General features: G+C 38.8%; 1 protein-coding gene across 1 annotated transcript in view; it reads left to right on the top strand.

Annotated features, from left to right (window-relative positions):
• Positions 1-3,445: 3,445 nt before the first annotated feature.
• The window catches only part of TBX21 (T-box 21), a 45,324-nt gene continuing 31,549 nt past the window's right edge, over positions 3,446-17,220 (top strand). The window contains exon 1 of the mRNA XM_015810398.1: positions 3,446-4,062. Within this exon, the coding sequence (XP_015665884.1) occupies positions 3,446-4,062 (617 nt within the window). The remainder of the gene's footprint in view (positions 4,063-17,220) is intronic.

Below are 17,220 nucleotides of genomic sequence, written 5' to 3'. Positions count from 1 at the left end.
AATAAAAGGGAATATTTCATTTGGACAATTTCTGCTTGATATGTAGGTCTCTGCATCATCCTCTGGTGTGTGTGTGTGTGTGTATGCGTGTGTACACACACACATTTGTTTCTGTGTGTAAATGCTTCCCAAGTGTGCTTTGAACTCAGAAGGAAACTGGACACATCAAATTCCAAGAAACATTAATAACTTTTAAACAGAAAAAAAGGGGGGGGGGCATTGTTACATATGACTGAGAAATTATTATTCAAAATGTTTAAAAACAAGGATAATCTCTTTACTGGTTTGCCAATGTGATCTATAAAAATATACCTTTTTAATGAACAAGGTAGGACACTGTAAAAATGTTTCAAAATTTTTACCAGTTTATCAGAGTCAGACAACACATACACAAACAACAGAAATGACATTTTCTTCCTGTTGCTTTCGGTCAAGCCCACTCAGTCCCTCTGAAACTTTGGATGTCCTCCCCCTCAAAATTGTAAAGAAAATGAAATGTAATTTTTATCCTGGCTACATCTATAATATGTCAGAATATGGATCCAGCATACTCCTCAAAGGGCAAGGTCATCCTAGAACAAACAAATAAACATATCAGCGCAGCTCTATATTCTTTGGAAATGAGGATTTTTCAGAATTAATGCAGGAGTGAAAGAAGAAAAGCTATATATTTCTTTTAAGCTGCAAAAAGTCAGATTACCCTAGATGTAAGCATTCTCTTCCTCTGATTGGTAAATATCTATGTATGTATGTATGTATGTATGTATGTATATGCATGTATGTGTGTATGTATATGTATGTGTGTATATGTATGTATACACACAAAAACAACAATAGGATACTTTGGTTTTCTGGAGATCAGTAAAAAAAGTTAGTAAAGAGTTATTTAGATAATCTCATTTATTTCTGCTGAAATTGAATGCTATTAATACAGGCTTCAGTACCATGCTTCTTTTTTTAATAAAAATGAAATTATTACTGAGAATTATTGAATGGAAGAAAAAATATTTTACTGAACTGAATTTAGCTTGGAAATGGGTTTTGCAATGTTATTGACTAATCTAGAAGAAAGAAAAAATAAAACAGTATATGTAAAGAGTAGTTTTATCATATTTCTCAGTAATACAAATCATCTCATTTAGATTTGTTTTGTGAGATTTTGAGTGTAAGGCTTTTCACCTAAATATATTCCAAACTTTAAAGAAAGTGTTTTGAAATTCTTTACAACTGCACAAATTGACTTGATCTGAAATAAGTTTTGCAACTTGGCACTGAGGCACGTCTAACCAAATCTTTGGCAATACATATAATGTACCTACAATAAGTTGTTTTGCATCTCTCCTTTCCCCAAACACCTGAATCCACCTTCTGTAATTATGATTGTTGATAAAAATTAAAGTGGCATGGACACTGAAAATGTTCATTTAAAAAGTACTTATCACCACTTATTGCTTCAACTACTTCTAGATTGACTATTTTAAAAACTATGCAAAAGCAAGATCCTCAAAAAGAGATGTTTTTTTAAAAAGATCTATATCCTTCACATTAAAGCACTGAATTCTTTTTAAATGGGACCAATCCAAGCATTATCAAATTAATCTTTTTAGTATGTCTTTGATCTGACTTCCTTCAGAAGTGATGGAAAATATCAAGTGGATTTCCTGGGTTAGTCTTAACCCCCTCCCCCTCCTTTTAAATTGAAAGATAATTGGTAGCAATCTACTTGATTATTACTTGATTTTAGGCAAGGAAAAAAAGCTGAGCAAGCTATTCTATGAGTTGAAAGCTGATTTGCAGCTTCTTGTGTTGGATTTCTTGCGGACAGGCAATAGGCACTAAATGTCAGAACAACCTTGTGCCTAGGTCATGCTCTCTGTACACATTTGTGCCCAGGCCAGGCTATCATTAGTGAGCATCCGTATATGCTTATATACCACAAGTGTGCAACAGTTTCAGGATAAGGACCCATTTGGCCTTTAAACATTATTCTGAAGGCTGCATTTTAACAATTGGAAAGGGTAAACTGAAATTAAAATATACTTATTAAAGCGATTGATAGCCACATGTTTAATCTCTTTTCCTTTCATCCCTCTAAGAGTACAGTTCAGAAACAGTGTTTGGATAGGTTCTGTGAAAGGGTGGAACTTACAGCTGAGGGCTTCCCACAGAATCTCCTTTATGATCATTGTACTGTGTGTACATCTTGTCCCTTTCTTTACATCCACTTGAGAGCTTTCATTTTAGAATAATGTAAGACTGAATGAGAAAGCAGTGTGGAAAGTTTCTGGATTCTGACTTTTGAATAAGAGTGTAGTGTGAAGGCCTGTCCAGGTTCTTGATGCGATATTGCAAACGCTTGTGAAAGAATGGAATGTGTGGGGATTAGACAGAGCAGGGACAAGGAAAATTTTCAGGTTCAAATCCTCATTCAGCAAGCAAACCAATCAAGGACAACAAGGTCTTTCCAATCTGCCAAGCTTGATGTTGATGTTGAAATGGAGATTGAGGAGAAATCATCTAAGGTGGTGGAAGTCCCATGCTGGTTGGGGAATTCTAAAAGTTGAAGTCCACAGTCGTAAGGTTGCCAAAACTAAGAAATCTCTATTTCATTACTGCTCTTCTCTAGTGCATTAGAGAAAACGTGAATTAAAATGTAATAAATAAACACATTCAGTTGGCATTATACTATTTTTGACTGCAGAGGCAGTCCACAGCAGGACTGTGGAAACAAGCAAAATGGACCCCCCCCTCCCGGTTGGTCGGAAGATGCAGATCAATTTTCTGCCGCTCGCGATGGAAACGGGGACCGGCGGGCTGAGGGGACCCGACCACATCCATTCAAGTAATAGCGCCGCTCGTCGTTGGAAGGGAAAGGCAGAGCCGGAGGGGCGGGACTTAAAAACTCTCCCCAGCCAATGGAAGAGAAGCCGTTTGTCTTTCTTTTAATAGGAGGCAGATCGAGAGCGCAGTTTTCGGAGGCAAAGAGGATGGATTGGCGAAGTAGCGAAGAAGTGATTAGTGCAGGAAAAGCTCCGCCGAGTCTTCAGAAAAGTCCTAAGGAAGAAATCCGGCGCGACCAACTGTGATCTTGACTCTGCCGTTGCCACTATCAACCGGATCTTGACATACGCGCAGCAAAGTCGCGAAAGTTTTCTCGCTCTCTCCACACTCCCGTTAACGATACCGGAGCAAGTCGGGATTTTAAGAAGACGCAGCCGTGAAATTGACTAACTGGCCCCGTTGACCAGGAAAGTGTTTAAGCGTGCGCTGACGCGTCTTTTCCAGTCTGGAGGAAACTCTAAGCGCTCCAGCGCTTCCTCAGGACTTTCTGCTTTCCGCCCTCTCCATCTCAAAACTTCGTTTTGCTCTCCACTCCCCCTTCTTTCCGCCGCTCTACCTGCCGCCGCTCCGAGCCGCGAATCTGTCCCGTGAGTCTTTTTCTTCAATGGGCGCCTTGGATTCAATCACCGGAGGACCTGCCAATCCGACCGCCGCTGCCCTTACGATGCTGAACGGGGCAGAGAGCCAAAACTTTGTCAAGGAGCCTCCGGACCTCCAGGGAACCACGACCAAAGACTCGGGCGGTGGGGGCGAGCTGAAAATGGGAGCCCCCCAGGACCGCTTCTACTACCCTGATCCCCCCTTGCAGGAAGGCAGCTGTAACTTAGGGCTGACCTACGGAGGCCCGATGGTGCAAAGCGCTTTTGCGGGGAGCGACCCGGCCTCTTCGGCCAGGTTTTTGGGGCCGGCAGCGAACAACTGCTCTTCCTACCGAGGTCAGCCTCCCCCGCCTATCCCAGCGTCAACTGGCCCCGCCGGGAATCCTAGCTTCTCGGTCTCAGCTGGCGAGCTCTATCCCAGCGCCGGAGATCTGTATGCTAGCGCGCCCGCCGGAGAAGGCTGCTACTCGACGGCGGTCCAGCACGTGTTCCCGCGGGCTCCTCTCTATCCCGTGCCGGGCTATCAGGTCTCCGGAAAGATCCAGATGGTCCTCAACAACTATCCACTCTGGGCCAAGTTCCACAAGCATCAGACGGAAATGATCATTACCAAGCAGGGCAGGTGAGCCACGCGAGGAGACGCCACGACAACACGGCTGGCTGGCTGGGGCTGGGCTGCGGGGAACGGGAGGGGGAAGGCAGAGGGGGTTACCTGGGGTTTCGAGAAGGGGGCAAGTGGGGCTCCCTCCGCGAAGGAGGAGAAGGGGGGAGAGGAAGACCCGTGCTCTTTTTTCCTCGTTTGCTGAGAACTCCAATCCCAGACGGAAGTCGAGCCGGGATGGGGAAAATCTTGTCTCTTACAGGCACCAGCTGTCTGTGCGTGCGCTTGGCTGCAAAAAACAGGTGGTTGGCTTGGCAGTTTCTCTGTAGGGCTCACCGGGCAGGGACCCCAAGGACGAGGATAGCGATCCTGATAATTTGTCCAGATTTTTGTAGCCGAGGGAGGACCAATCGGACAGTCCAGCTGGCTTATTTCAGAGAAGGAGAAAGGAAGAGAGCATTAAGATAAACATTTAAATATTTCAGGGATGAAATCCCTTCCCATTTGCAGGATCCCATCAGTTTAGACTCTTATCATTCTGGAAGAATCTGTGCTTCTTGTAGAAACTTTTCCTAAACCTTGGTAATATGGGAAAGTTATTTTCCAGTAACCTGATGCCTTCCAGGTAGATGATCAGCAACTTTATATATATTCTTCAACCACTACCCCCATGAAAACATATATATCCAGGATTAATTTGCAATATTTTATTATAAACATTGCTAACAAGTTTTTGGAAGGCAAATCTGATGTGTCTCATCCGCTGTCTAGCACTATGCAGGAAAGGTTGAAAGATGTGACTGCTCTCCTGGGACCCCAAATAGTTTTGTAGCCCCAAGTAATAACTTACACTGGTTTGTTATTATTTCTGTTTAATAACAGAGTAACTAAGGCAAGAAAGCTTGTAACTTTTATTTATTTATTTTTATCTTAAGAAGCAATAGTATAATGGAAATTGAAAAGGGGGACAGAAAAAACATGTTGGTGCTTAGGAGAATATGGTTTTTGTTCCATGGCTTAGGTTTTTTATTTTTATAAGAAGCATGAAATGAATTTCAATATTTTTCCCTCATCAGAGCTTCCCAAAGTGAAAAATAGTATAAAAGCTATGCTATTAAAAAAAGCATGTAGACTATGCCTGAACAAAGTATCTCTGTGTGTGTGTGTGTGTGTTTTGTTTTTTTTAAACAGTTCTCTTTTGTTTTCTATGGGATATAATTTTTAAAATCAATTTCAACTAGTACTTTAATCAACTGAAGGTTTAATTAAATATTGTTGATAGTTTAATTCCTAGTTACAGATTCCTTTCTCTCCATTTCAGGGTATTTATATGCTAGTTAAAAAAAGAAAGCTTTAGCTGATTAATCAGTGAGACCAATTTTAATGAGTGTCACTAAGAGTTAGAGGCACATCTGTTTATGTTTGTTTTCATGAGGCTATTTTAATTCTGGTATGCTACTGTAAGAGGGAATTAAAATGAGATTAAAAATGAAATGTGGATTTATAGAGATATTATTAAAGATGCCCTTATCTTACAGATCCACTTATTTTAATTGGTGCTCTTATTTCTTAATTTGAGAATTACCTTATACTTCCTTCAATAACCAAAATGTGCATTAAAAAAGAAATAACATTACTTTGGTATTCCATTGATTATAACTAATTGAAACTGTATCACTATCTAATTATCTGGGGAAAAACACAACTTAATTAAATAAGGTAACTTCTGAACAGAAATATATAGGACCATTTTGTAAATGAACTAACAATGGTCAGATAATAAAAACAAATGTAAACTGGATTAGTCACATAGTCTAGAAAAATGTTCCTGATACCAGCACTGAAATTTCATTAAACCAGAAAATTTGGGTGTGTTGAGTACTGGATTCTCCACATAAGTATAAGAAAAAAGAAGAAATATCAGGATGTCTTACAAGTTTCTAACATGTAGCAGAAAGAACACCGTAATTATGGAATCACTCATATCAGACATAGCATTGCAAATACAGAGAAAAATCAAAAGTATGAAAAATGCAAAGAACAAATGTCACAATACATTTCTTATAGTTGAGAAGCATTTTATTTTACATGTGGAATCTTAATTAAATTTTGACAGTCATTTTTCTATGGACCACCTTTTTTTGAAATACTACTCAGTTGTCCACAGTTGGATGCAATTATTTATAAGTTGCTTTAAACTACTTTGACCTTAGTAGCTTACAGTTCTTCTGAAAAGCTCAGAACAAGTGATGCAACTTATACTGTGGCTACTTTAAAAAAAACAACTTCAAAGTGATAGAGAAAGGTAGTCTATGAATTGACCAAAAGTTCTTAAATCATCAAATCCTAATTTACACAGTTCTAGTTTCTACATTTTCCCACTTGACACAAAAAGTGTTACAGTTGCTTTCTTGTGGTGTTTGTGGGCACATATTTGTCAAAACACCTTTATAAATCGTGGTTAAACATGCAACTAACCAATGATCTCCCAGCACAGAGCTAGGAAAATATATACTTTTTTTCTCATGTGAATATATCAGCTGGCTTTTCAGTTGGGTCAGAAGAGAGATCAAATTTGATTCTTAAGATATAGCTTGATTCTACAGAGAGCAAGGCCACGTGACAATATAGACAATAAAGAAGCCAAGTATATACTGTATGTTTACTTTATTTGAATTTGATTATGGAGAGACAAAGTTAGTTCAGCCTTCTGATCTGTTTTCTAACAGGTCATAATCTTCGGAATGTCTGAAGTAAGTGCCACATGCCTTGGAGAAGTTGTAGAATATATTTATTTTATCCTGAGGAACTACATAGGGAATGAAGGATGTACTGCCAGAAATCTTTTTCTAGAAATGAAGCTCTTAACATACCCACTTGCTCTCAAATTGTATACAAACATGTCTTGGCATCATTATTTACAGAATGGCAGGGTTGGAAGAGACCCCAAACCATTCCAGACATATGGCTGCCCAATCTTTTCTTTAAAACTTCCGGTGTTGGAGTACCCACAGCTTTTGGAGGCAAGCCATCCCACTGATTAATTGTTGTCATTGTCTCTGTTGTACTTTGACTTCATCTCATCCATCCCCATAACTGAGGCAGACTTAAGTCATCCTAAGTAGTCTCTCCCAGCCTGTTGAAGGTTTGTCTGCCACTTCATTGTGAAGAAGTTAGGCGATTGAAACAGACACACTATAAACAGGGTAAGATTGGAAATGAAGTCAGCATATTCTATACTCCTTGCCAATTCAAATGTGGCTAAATTCTAACTTAGGAACAGGGAAAGGTCTATACTGTACTGTACTGTACTGTACTGTACTGTACTGTACTATACTATACTATACTATACTATACTATACTATACTATACTATACTATACTATACTATACTATACTATAGTGGTTGACTTAGGCAGTAATTTTGGGTGCAGTAGCAAACTCATCCTGTCTATTTATTTATATAATTTTAATATTTAAAATATCAATTTGTATATATTGTTTTTTAACTTTGTTGTATGCCGCCCAGGGTCTTTTGACTGTGAAATGGACAGCTATAAAAATATGTTGTTTGTTTGTCAAATTTAGATAGTTGTCTATCTAACCAGCAAAATTCTGGGCTGTGAACAAAAATAAAAACATGGATCTACTGCAAGGAGATTATTTTCAAGATATATTTTTTTTCTTCTCAATTATATAAGGCTGCCAGATCAAAGCAGCAAAACTCTGACAGACCATTAGAGGGCAGCAAAGAGTTGCCATATTCTGTACTTTCCTCTGGCCAGTGGATGAGGCTTATTCATTTCATTAGTGGAATAGTATTTGTCCTTAAAACAGAATTCCAATCAGAAGATAATTTAGGTGAAATTCTCTCAATTGGTGTCTTGCATTTATTTAATTAAGAGTTGGCAATGGCTTTTCTTGCATTGTCACCCTGCTTCTCATAAGACAATAAATTCCAAGGCAAAGTATGATCATGGAGATTCCTCCCATTGGTTTTTAATTCAAATTGCATGTTTGGGCTCTTGGGGCAGTGGACTTCAGTGATAAAATATGTGCAATAGCAAATAATTATAGCCAACAGAAGTTTCTTCTGCTGACTCAAGAAGGGAAATTCAGAACAAACTTTTAAGGACCATAAACAGAGCAAGTTAAATAAGTAATGCACAGGAAGTGGTGGAAAAAAGGTCAGGCTAAATAAAACATCTGGAATAAGTGCAGATTTTACTGCACTTCTATCGGTCAAAATGCACAGTACTTAAGGACTATCTAGTAATTCTGGTTTCTGAGAAAGGAGCATCTCTTCATAGACCAAACCATCCTGATAACTGCCATCATCATCATGCCTATTGGTTACCCTTTCATGACATTGTGTTTAAATTTTAGAAATTGGAGGTGGAAGAGGAAGGCATTTCCTACACACAAATTCAGTTTGTGCCTGTGTATAAATCAAAGATTACACAGAAGAAAGGCTCTGTATTCTGAATAAACCAGAAAAAGATGTCCCTTTTGAAGCACAGATTTGAGAAGATGTTGGGGAGGAGAAATATGGGGTGGAACATATCAGAATTGTATTGTTATAGTTGCATATTCAGTCAGATATTTGGGCATTTTTATTCACCTTTCCAGTTGTTCTTAAGGACCTGAGAAAGGTAGGTGCTATTCTTTGATGATGTTCAAAGTATTGTAGCATGATGTAAGCTGTTCCAAGTAAATCTGCCTTTTGCAACTGACTGATGGTGATTTTATCAATGCTGATGGTGTCCAAGCGATATTTCATATGTTTTGGAATTGCACCCTATATGACTATTGCTATTGGTATGCTCTGTGCCGTATTTGTCATAATTATTCTGTTTATAACTCTTTGTATTTTGTGATTTTCTCCAATACTTTTGCTTCCATTCTGCTACCTTCAAATATTGCAATATCCGCTATCCATTTTTTTGTCTTTCTCATCAACAGTTGTTAAATCTTGGATGTTGTGTGGCTGTTGCTTGTCTGTTTGAATTCTAAAGTCCAGAATTCACTGGACTTTAGGAGTTTTGTGCAATCAAAAATAGTCCCTCTGTCCCTTTCGTCAACTTTCTTGCTATTAGCCATCACTAGCTATTTATTTGCCTATTTGTTTATTAATTAAATTTATATGGCACCCATCTCATAGAAAGTGCTCTTATCTGCTTTGCCTGCAAGGTTTTTGGTGTATTGGCCATATGATAATTTGCCTTTTCTGTTCTTCATTTGGTTTTTCTTGTAGGCCAGTTGGTCTCTTTGGTATTCAGTAAGCCTTCGTGGTATTCTTTGTACTATAAGTTCAGTGCATCTTCTTCACTGTTAGATATTCTTCCAATGCCCTTTTTCTTCTTCAGCTGTCTGGTGTACTTCCCCACCTTGGCTCCTTGGTAAGTAGAATATGTCACTGTGGGGATGAAGGGCATGATTCATTGTCCTTATTTTTAGTATGTGTAATTATTATATTATTATGTAACAATGTATTATTATTTCATTTCATGAATGGCATCAGTAAGTAAAGAAGCCACATTTATTTTTTTCTGACTTTTCTGTGTTTCAGTTCTACTTTTGCTTTAAAGAATTTTTTTTTGTGCGTCAACCAAGAACACGCTCTGGATATACCTAGTGTACTTATTCAGAATGGGCTATTGGAAATGATCAGGCCAGCAGAATGTAGGCCAGTGGTGGCGAACCTATGGCACCTATGACCTCTCTGTGGGCATGCGCACCGTCACTGGGTTTTATAAAACCTTTTCGCTTTAGGCCTCTGCCACCATGTACAAAAAAAAGGTTCAATCAATCAGTCAATTTCAACTTCTAGCGGGAAAAAAAAGATCTTGCAAAGTTGGAATTGATTGATTGAACTTTTTAGTCCCACCCAGTCTGCTGTTACCACCGCAGCCACGCCCACCCAATGGGCCACACCCACCTGGCACCCAACGATGCATAAGTGGGTTTTGGATTGCAGTTTGGGCACTCGGTCTCTAAAAGGTTTGCCATCACTGATGTAGGCTGTTCAGATTTCCTCAATCTGGCACTATCTAGATGGGTTACTACAGTGATGGTGAACCTTTTAGAGACCGAGTGTCCAAACCGCAACCCAAAACCCACTTATTTATTGCAAAGTGCCAGGGCTGCATCAGCATTGTGGTGCCTTCATGGAGGGGCAGGGAGGCGCCTCTGAGTGCCATCTCTGGCACGCAAAAACCGGGGGCGCAAAAATGGGCCACCATGCTGCAAGGTGAAAAAACGGCTGTGCCGTGGGGTGCAGATACAAGGCACTGCACCATGCAAGAACGGGCCAGGGCTAGTATCACGCAGGCACTAGCCCCGTCCCATTTGCAGCACATGTGTGCTCATGGCCCCGTGCACGCATGCATGCATGTAAAATGCTTCTCCCTCCCTTTTCTTCCAGTCCACCAATCAACAACCTCTACCACCTCTACTCGAGCTTGCTACTCGGCCGCTTTACCTCCTTTGTGCTGGGTGTGGCTCCTGCTCCAGGCGGCAGTGGTGGGAGGCACCTGCTGCTGGTGGCGGTGGCACGTGTGCCAACAGAGAGGGCTTTGAGTGCCGCCTTTGGCACGCGTGCCATAGGTTCGCCACCACTGGGTTTCTACTTTCAGAATTCCTAGAAGCACATTAGTCTGGAAGAGCATCTAACTGGAAGGTTTTGAGATTGATTATTGATTAGGATAATGTTTTGCTGGGTTTTTTATGGCTTCACTAGATGAAGCCATTTCTGAGCATAAGTCAATGAACTGCTACCCACTTTAAAAGTACTGCATAGTTTGGACATACTGTCTTCTTCCACACGTATTTGCTCATTCAGTAAAATAATTTTCTGAGAGTCTATGATGACTACTTCCTTTAGAAATAGCAACAAGAGAAAGATTTGTTAGTGACAGCACTCTGCATTCCCTCCTCAATATCTGATGTGAGACCTTTGGGAGGCAGGATAAATAGCTCTGTTTAGGCACCTAGATATTATTTTTTCATTTCACTTACTGCTTGTTTGTTATTATTATTTTATTATTATTACTCTGGGTTGATTGTTTTGCTTTTCTGAATTTTTGATATACAGTATACCTTGGGATTTCAGTCATTTATAAATCTACATATAATTATTCATTATTATTTTTATGATTATTAATTTGGATTTATTATTTTACTTTTCTGAGTTTTTACTAAGCAGTATACGTTGTGGTTTCAGTCACTTATAAATCCACATATAATTATTTCATGATGTTATTTCATGTTTAGAAAGCAAATTGTTACGACTGTTGGGAAATGATGTTACTTTCTCATTTTTAAATCTATCGGTATGAAGAGTTTTCTGGATAGATAAGCTTATAATAAGGCCTGAACTAATCAAGAATGGGAGTATCTAATTGGGGCTTCTTATTTTCTTAGAAAATAACTACTAAATAAAATTCTTTGAAAAATATTCAGGATTCATTTTTCTCACTCATAAATAATTATCGTTAAGCTTTTCCCATGCAAGTGTTTGGAAGGTATGCTATCACCGACAAGGTCTTTCTGGAAATAATTGGTCCCAACATCATTTTTTTAAAATTGCCACTGATTTTGGGGCAAACGTATTATTCAACAAAGTGGATAAAAACATTCATTTATATTGCAACATTAACTCAATTAATTGTGCATTCTTTTTTGTAAATAAATGAAATAGAATTGTGGATGCATTGTTTTATGTAGCAAAATTACTTATTTTGGATTTTAAATCACGTCTGAAAAAGTGCTGAAATAGTTTTAACTGTGACCTGTCTGAAAAGTTTGAAACAGCATAAAGCGGGGGGTTTTTCTGCTTTCTATATATGCAAACTAATACTTTTTAATTAAATGTATAAATTAAAATATTAAGTTAATTGATTATTAATTAATAAATACATAATAAATAATTGAAATTTAATATTAATTAATTGACAGATAATGACTTTTTGAACATGGGATAGTGTTGTAACTGTTAGTACACTATACCTATACATGTTATTTTATTTATTGCCATATTTTTAAATATATAAATTTGTAAGATTTGAATAGTAAAAACTCTTCTGAAACTTTCTCATTTCTTCCTGAAGCTAATATTTTATGATGGGTAAGGAAATGAAACTCATGATACAACGTTGTGGATTTTATTATTAAGCATTGTAAAATCTACTGATTTTTTCCCCCCGTTCATTAGGATTTTCCATGACATCATGCCATAATTCCTTTTCAGATTAAAAAATAAGCTACATTTTGCACACATATAAGAGATGGCAGAAAAAATAAAGATAAGTGATACCAGACTGGAGTTAAATGGCTGTAATATTGAGTATTAGCAGATTGTAATTCTAAATACTTCACTGTGTTTAAAAAAGCATATATGCATATTAAAAGATAGCATTTCAGGGAGAAGATTCATCTGTGTCTCTCTAATGCACTACATGTAGTCCTCGACTTAAAAACATTCATTTAATGATATGAAAAAAATGACTTATGACCAGTTTTCACACTTAAGACTGTTGCAGCTTTCCCACTGTCACGATACAACTTTGGCCACTTGGCAACTGGCACATATTTATAACAGAATCAGGTGATCCCCATTTGTAACTTTTCCTGCCATTTTCCAAAAAGCAAAGCCAATGGGGGAAGCCAAATTTGCTTAACGACCTCATGATTCAATTAACGACTGCAGCGATTATCTTAATAATTGTGGCAAAAAAGGTGTCAAATAAGGCACAACTCACTTAACAACTGCCTCGCTTAGCAACAGAAATTTGGGGCTCAGTTGTGGCCATCAGTTGAGAACTACCTGTATTTTTTTACTTTAGGATGAGTTCCTTTGCCATCCCCATTAAAAATTCAAATCTACCAACTTTTATCCTTGACTGAAAGAATAGCTGCATTCATACATGACTATGAATGGGTAGGCATCAGATTCTGGAAAATTGTCCCTTTGTAGAAAACAAACTAAATAAGTAGATACCACCACCCAATTATTTATGTAAAAGTGTTACTCCTTTACCGAGAGGAAGTAAAATGTGTAAATACAGCCATCTGTATATTTTTTTCTGTTTGGCATCAATTGAAATTGATGCCAAAATCTGTATATTTGTTTATTTATTTATTTATTTATTTATTTATTTATTTATTTATTTATTTATTTATTTATTTATTTATTTATTTATTTATTTATTTATTTATTTATTTATTTATTTATTTATTTATTTATTTATTTATTTATTTATTTATTTATTGCTGTTATTTCAATTGGCTCCTGATCCAATCTTGGAACTCATTAAAGGTTACAAAGAAGAAGAGCATAGAAATCTGTAAAGATGATGTAAGGTCCATAGCTGGCAAAGTGGTGGGTCAAGCGTGGGGACAGGACCTTGGAGGAAGGGAATAATAAGAAATGATGAAAGCCTGAAAAATCAATGATCTTATACACTTAATGAAGCCTGTTAGAATGTAATCAAAATATAACAATGCTTAATTGTAAGAATTCCACAAAATATTAATATCCATTTAAGATCCTTTTAAATAACTGAAGTAGCTTGATGGACAGAAGATTTAATTAGGGTGTGGCACAAAATATCCTCCAGAATGTCCCTTTGCTGGTAGTTCATGTATCAAGAAAAATCTTGAGAGACAGTGGTGTAGTGATTAAAATACTAGACTACAAGTACTACACCTTCAGCAAATATGTTTCCTGGGTGATTTGGGGCCAGTCATTCTTTCTCAGTCCAGCTACTTTACAGACTTTTGTTCTGGGGAGAAAATGAGTAGAAGTATGTATGCCATCTTGAGTTCCTGAATTGAAGGTGGGATATAAATATAATCAAGAAACAAATAAGTAACAAAATTTATTTAGCAAGACATGGCCATCGTGAGAACAATGTAATAAACTAAATACAATTGAGATTGTTTCTCTCTCCATTTTTGTAAAACTTTTCTTCTTCTATCACATTGAAAATTGCAGACCTATAGCAATTTCTGAATGGATTCTGGGGGACATTGTTTTGCTGGGGGAAAGCATTTCAGTTTTCAGGCTGCAAAGCAATAGTTTTAAGTTGAATGTTTTCTTTAAGAACATTGCCATGGATGAAAAGGGAGAAGAGCACAATAAGGCCCAGAAATTGGAAATTCAACACAAGTCATTTTTACTATATCCTCTGGAAAATTTACTTTCGAAAACTTCAAGTTTTGAAACAATAAGTAAAAAGATAATAAAGAAGAAATGGAGAGGATTATACTCTATTGTCACAAACTTTAATACAGTTAGCAACCAAATTAATCATATTTTCTCTCCTGACATGGCCTTGCACCTGTTCTACATTCCTAATAAAAGGTTTTTTAAAACTGTGTAACTTAATAAAGGTAACACCATAAATATGCAAATCGTAGCACTGTTATAATCAGAAGAATACAATTGACAGAATGGATTTTATGGATTGTAAATAATTACAGATATTTACAGAAAACTTAATAAAAATTTGTAATTGTCTATGGAGATTCTCAGTCATCCAAGTCATGGTTGTCCCAAGGTGCTTTTCAAAAAGCAACTGGATTTTCTTAGTTTTTTCCCTTGAAGACATTTTGTGTCTTCAGTTCTGAAGAAATGAAGCTTCTTGGATGAGAAGTGAAACGTCTTAAAGGAAAAAAACAAAAAAAGTCCAGGTATACAAAGGCATACCTTTGTAATCCAATATAGACTCAGTCAACCAGCTCCTCTATCATCATCGACAAGCATTGGTAGCTAGCATGATGCTGATGGTGGACCTGTTCTTGCATCTCTCTGGATGAATATTTGGCTTGCTTGCATCTCTCTGGATGAATATTTGGGCTTTGTGGACCCTACCTTCATTTTCACAGGGGGATACCATTCAATACCTCCTCCAATACCATCTTAGTTTCCAACCTTGCCCTAGGATGGAAGGAAAGTGATTTGCAAACAGGACTATTCCATTGTGTTTTTCTTCTTATTGTTTGCTGATAGCGGGAGGTGGCCAACTGCATTTTGTGGTTGTTAAAAGGAATGTTTCAAAGCCTGATTTCCATGCCTCCATGCTTATGTAAATAAGAAGAAATGCAAGAGAAAAGAAGAAATGCTTAAGGCAGTGGAGAAAAAGAGACAAACAGAAAAAGGGAGGAATATTGGGAAAAGGGTAAGCAATATCAGGCTATTAGTTGAGACAACATTTTTCATCATTGTCAGAGAAATGCCTTGGCCTGAGAATCATCTGTTTAAGCAGTGTTTCATTTGCATTGCAATAGTTTATATACAGCATTTTCTTTAATCTGCAAGGTAATGTAATACTAATAGGGCTTCCTCTTTTCTGCCATGTTATAGTTTTGCAAGGAAGTCTATTGTTGTAGGGTACTTATTTGTTAGTGATCTCCCAAATGTTTTTGGGGTTCTCCTTTATGTTAAACTGGAACTTTTAAGATGTTTGTTATAATACCAAAATTGTTTTCTGATGGACTCAATAGAGCAACTATTTTTTTTCAGAATGATGGAAACTGACCTAGAAGCTTAATCTCAGAATTTTAGTTATATTGGAATTTGGAAAGTTTGGAGCTTGTTCACTGAGGAATCCTGTAAACAGTAGTCCTCTGGTGTGGGCAGTCACATCATCCACTTGTATGGATAAGACCTTTAAATTGTATGTTCAGGGCTTTTCTACACTGTGGTCTTAAGCTGCAGGGCAGGGGTGTCAAACTGCTGGCCTGCGGGCCGGATGTGTCACGATAAAACTACACCCACCCCATTGCCGGTAATGGGGAAAAAGTTCCGATATGTCACGCGATGGCAAATTTGACATGTCTGCTGTAGCGCTTAAGTGTATAAACCATCTGGAAATAAAGCCAAGAAAGTCCTTTCTGGATTTCAGCCTCCATTTTGGTCACATTATGGCTTGATGTTCTATGTTATTCTATGCCTTTGATAATGAGATACTCTTCATTATTTCTCCTGGACTGATTGGTAACTAGGAAGTCAGGCAGGCAGGCAAGAAGGAGGGAAGGAAAGCCACAGTTTTAACTTGTTTGTTTCATTGGAAGATGAAAGTGGCAGAACTCTTTTTTCACCTGGTCAAAATGAAAAAAAAAAACAGGTTCCCATCACTAAATATGTTTTTATAAAGGGTTGTGGAATGCATAAACCAAAATGTAGAGGGATGGGGCACTTCTGCCATGGAACACAGGGGCTAGCCCTGTTTGAGCTAGCACAAGTAAGACACGTAGGCAAAAAAGACAGGTGGAGGCTACCTGCCCAGTGGATTGGCCATGGGTAAGGGAAGACCTTGTGGGTTCCTGTCTTCAAGAAGAAGAAGAGAATAGCCTGGACGTGCATCAGGGTAAGCTGGTCCTGTGAATCAACCCACAATGACTACTGTGTTTCCCTGAAAATAAGACCCACCCAGAAAATAAGCCCTAGCCTGATTTTTTGGCATCTGTCTAATATAAGCCCTATCCCAAAATAAACCCTAGTTAAGAGCCCACTCCATCCCACCGTCTGGTTGTTCCCTGCCACAATGGGGCAGGAGAGCATGCATCGTACCAGTGCCGACGCCACGAGGTGAGAGGCAGATGGGGGGTGGAACTGCCCCACACACTCTGCACCTGCTTACCTCAGGGCCCCTGCAGCCAGGCCACTCCCTGCTCTGAAACCTCCCCCTGCCTGTTTAATGACCTGGCTGCCCACCCGCCTCTTCCCTTTCATTCCCCTCCCAAGCCAGACTGCCATGCTATGGAGGATGGGTGGGGGAGGCTCAGTTGCCTTACCTGGTCCCCCTCTGCCATTTCGGAGCCAGGGGGAAGTGATGGCAAAAGGCTCTTCCGCCACTGTGCAACAGCCAGGTCCTCTGCTGGAGGGGCTTTCTTCAGTCCCAGCTGCCCCGCTTCACCCCACAGATGATCTGCCCAGTGGCAGCCACCGCCTCTTTCTCTGCCAACTCTCTCATGGCTTGCACCGTGACTGGGCAGCACTCCCTCCACCTGAAGCTGCCTGCCTGCTCCCTCCCACTGTCTGCTTGCCCATGGACACAACTAATTACAGGGCTTCCCAGGGCAGACTTGGGAGGCAACGGCAGTGCCGGCGGAACACACCTTCAAGAGGTGAGGAGGAGAGTGGTGCAGACAGGCAGGGGAAGCCAAAGCACCAGGT

Source organism: Protobothrops mucrosquamatus, unplaced genomic scaffold (assembly GCF_001527695.2).
Source record: "Protobothrops mucrosquamatus isolate PMUCROS unplaced genomic scaffold, P.Mucros_1.0 scaffold10, whole genome shotgun sequence".
NCBI lineage: Eukaryota > Metazoa > Chordata > Lepidosauria > Squamata > Viperidae > Protobothrops > Protobothrops mucrosquamatus.
This window is presented reverse-complemented; position numbering and strand designations above follow the sequence as displayed.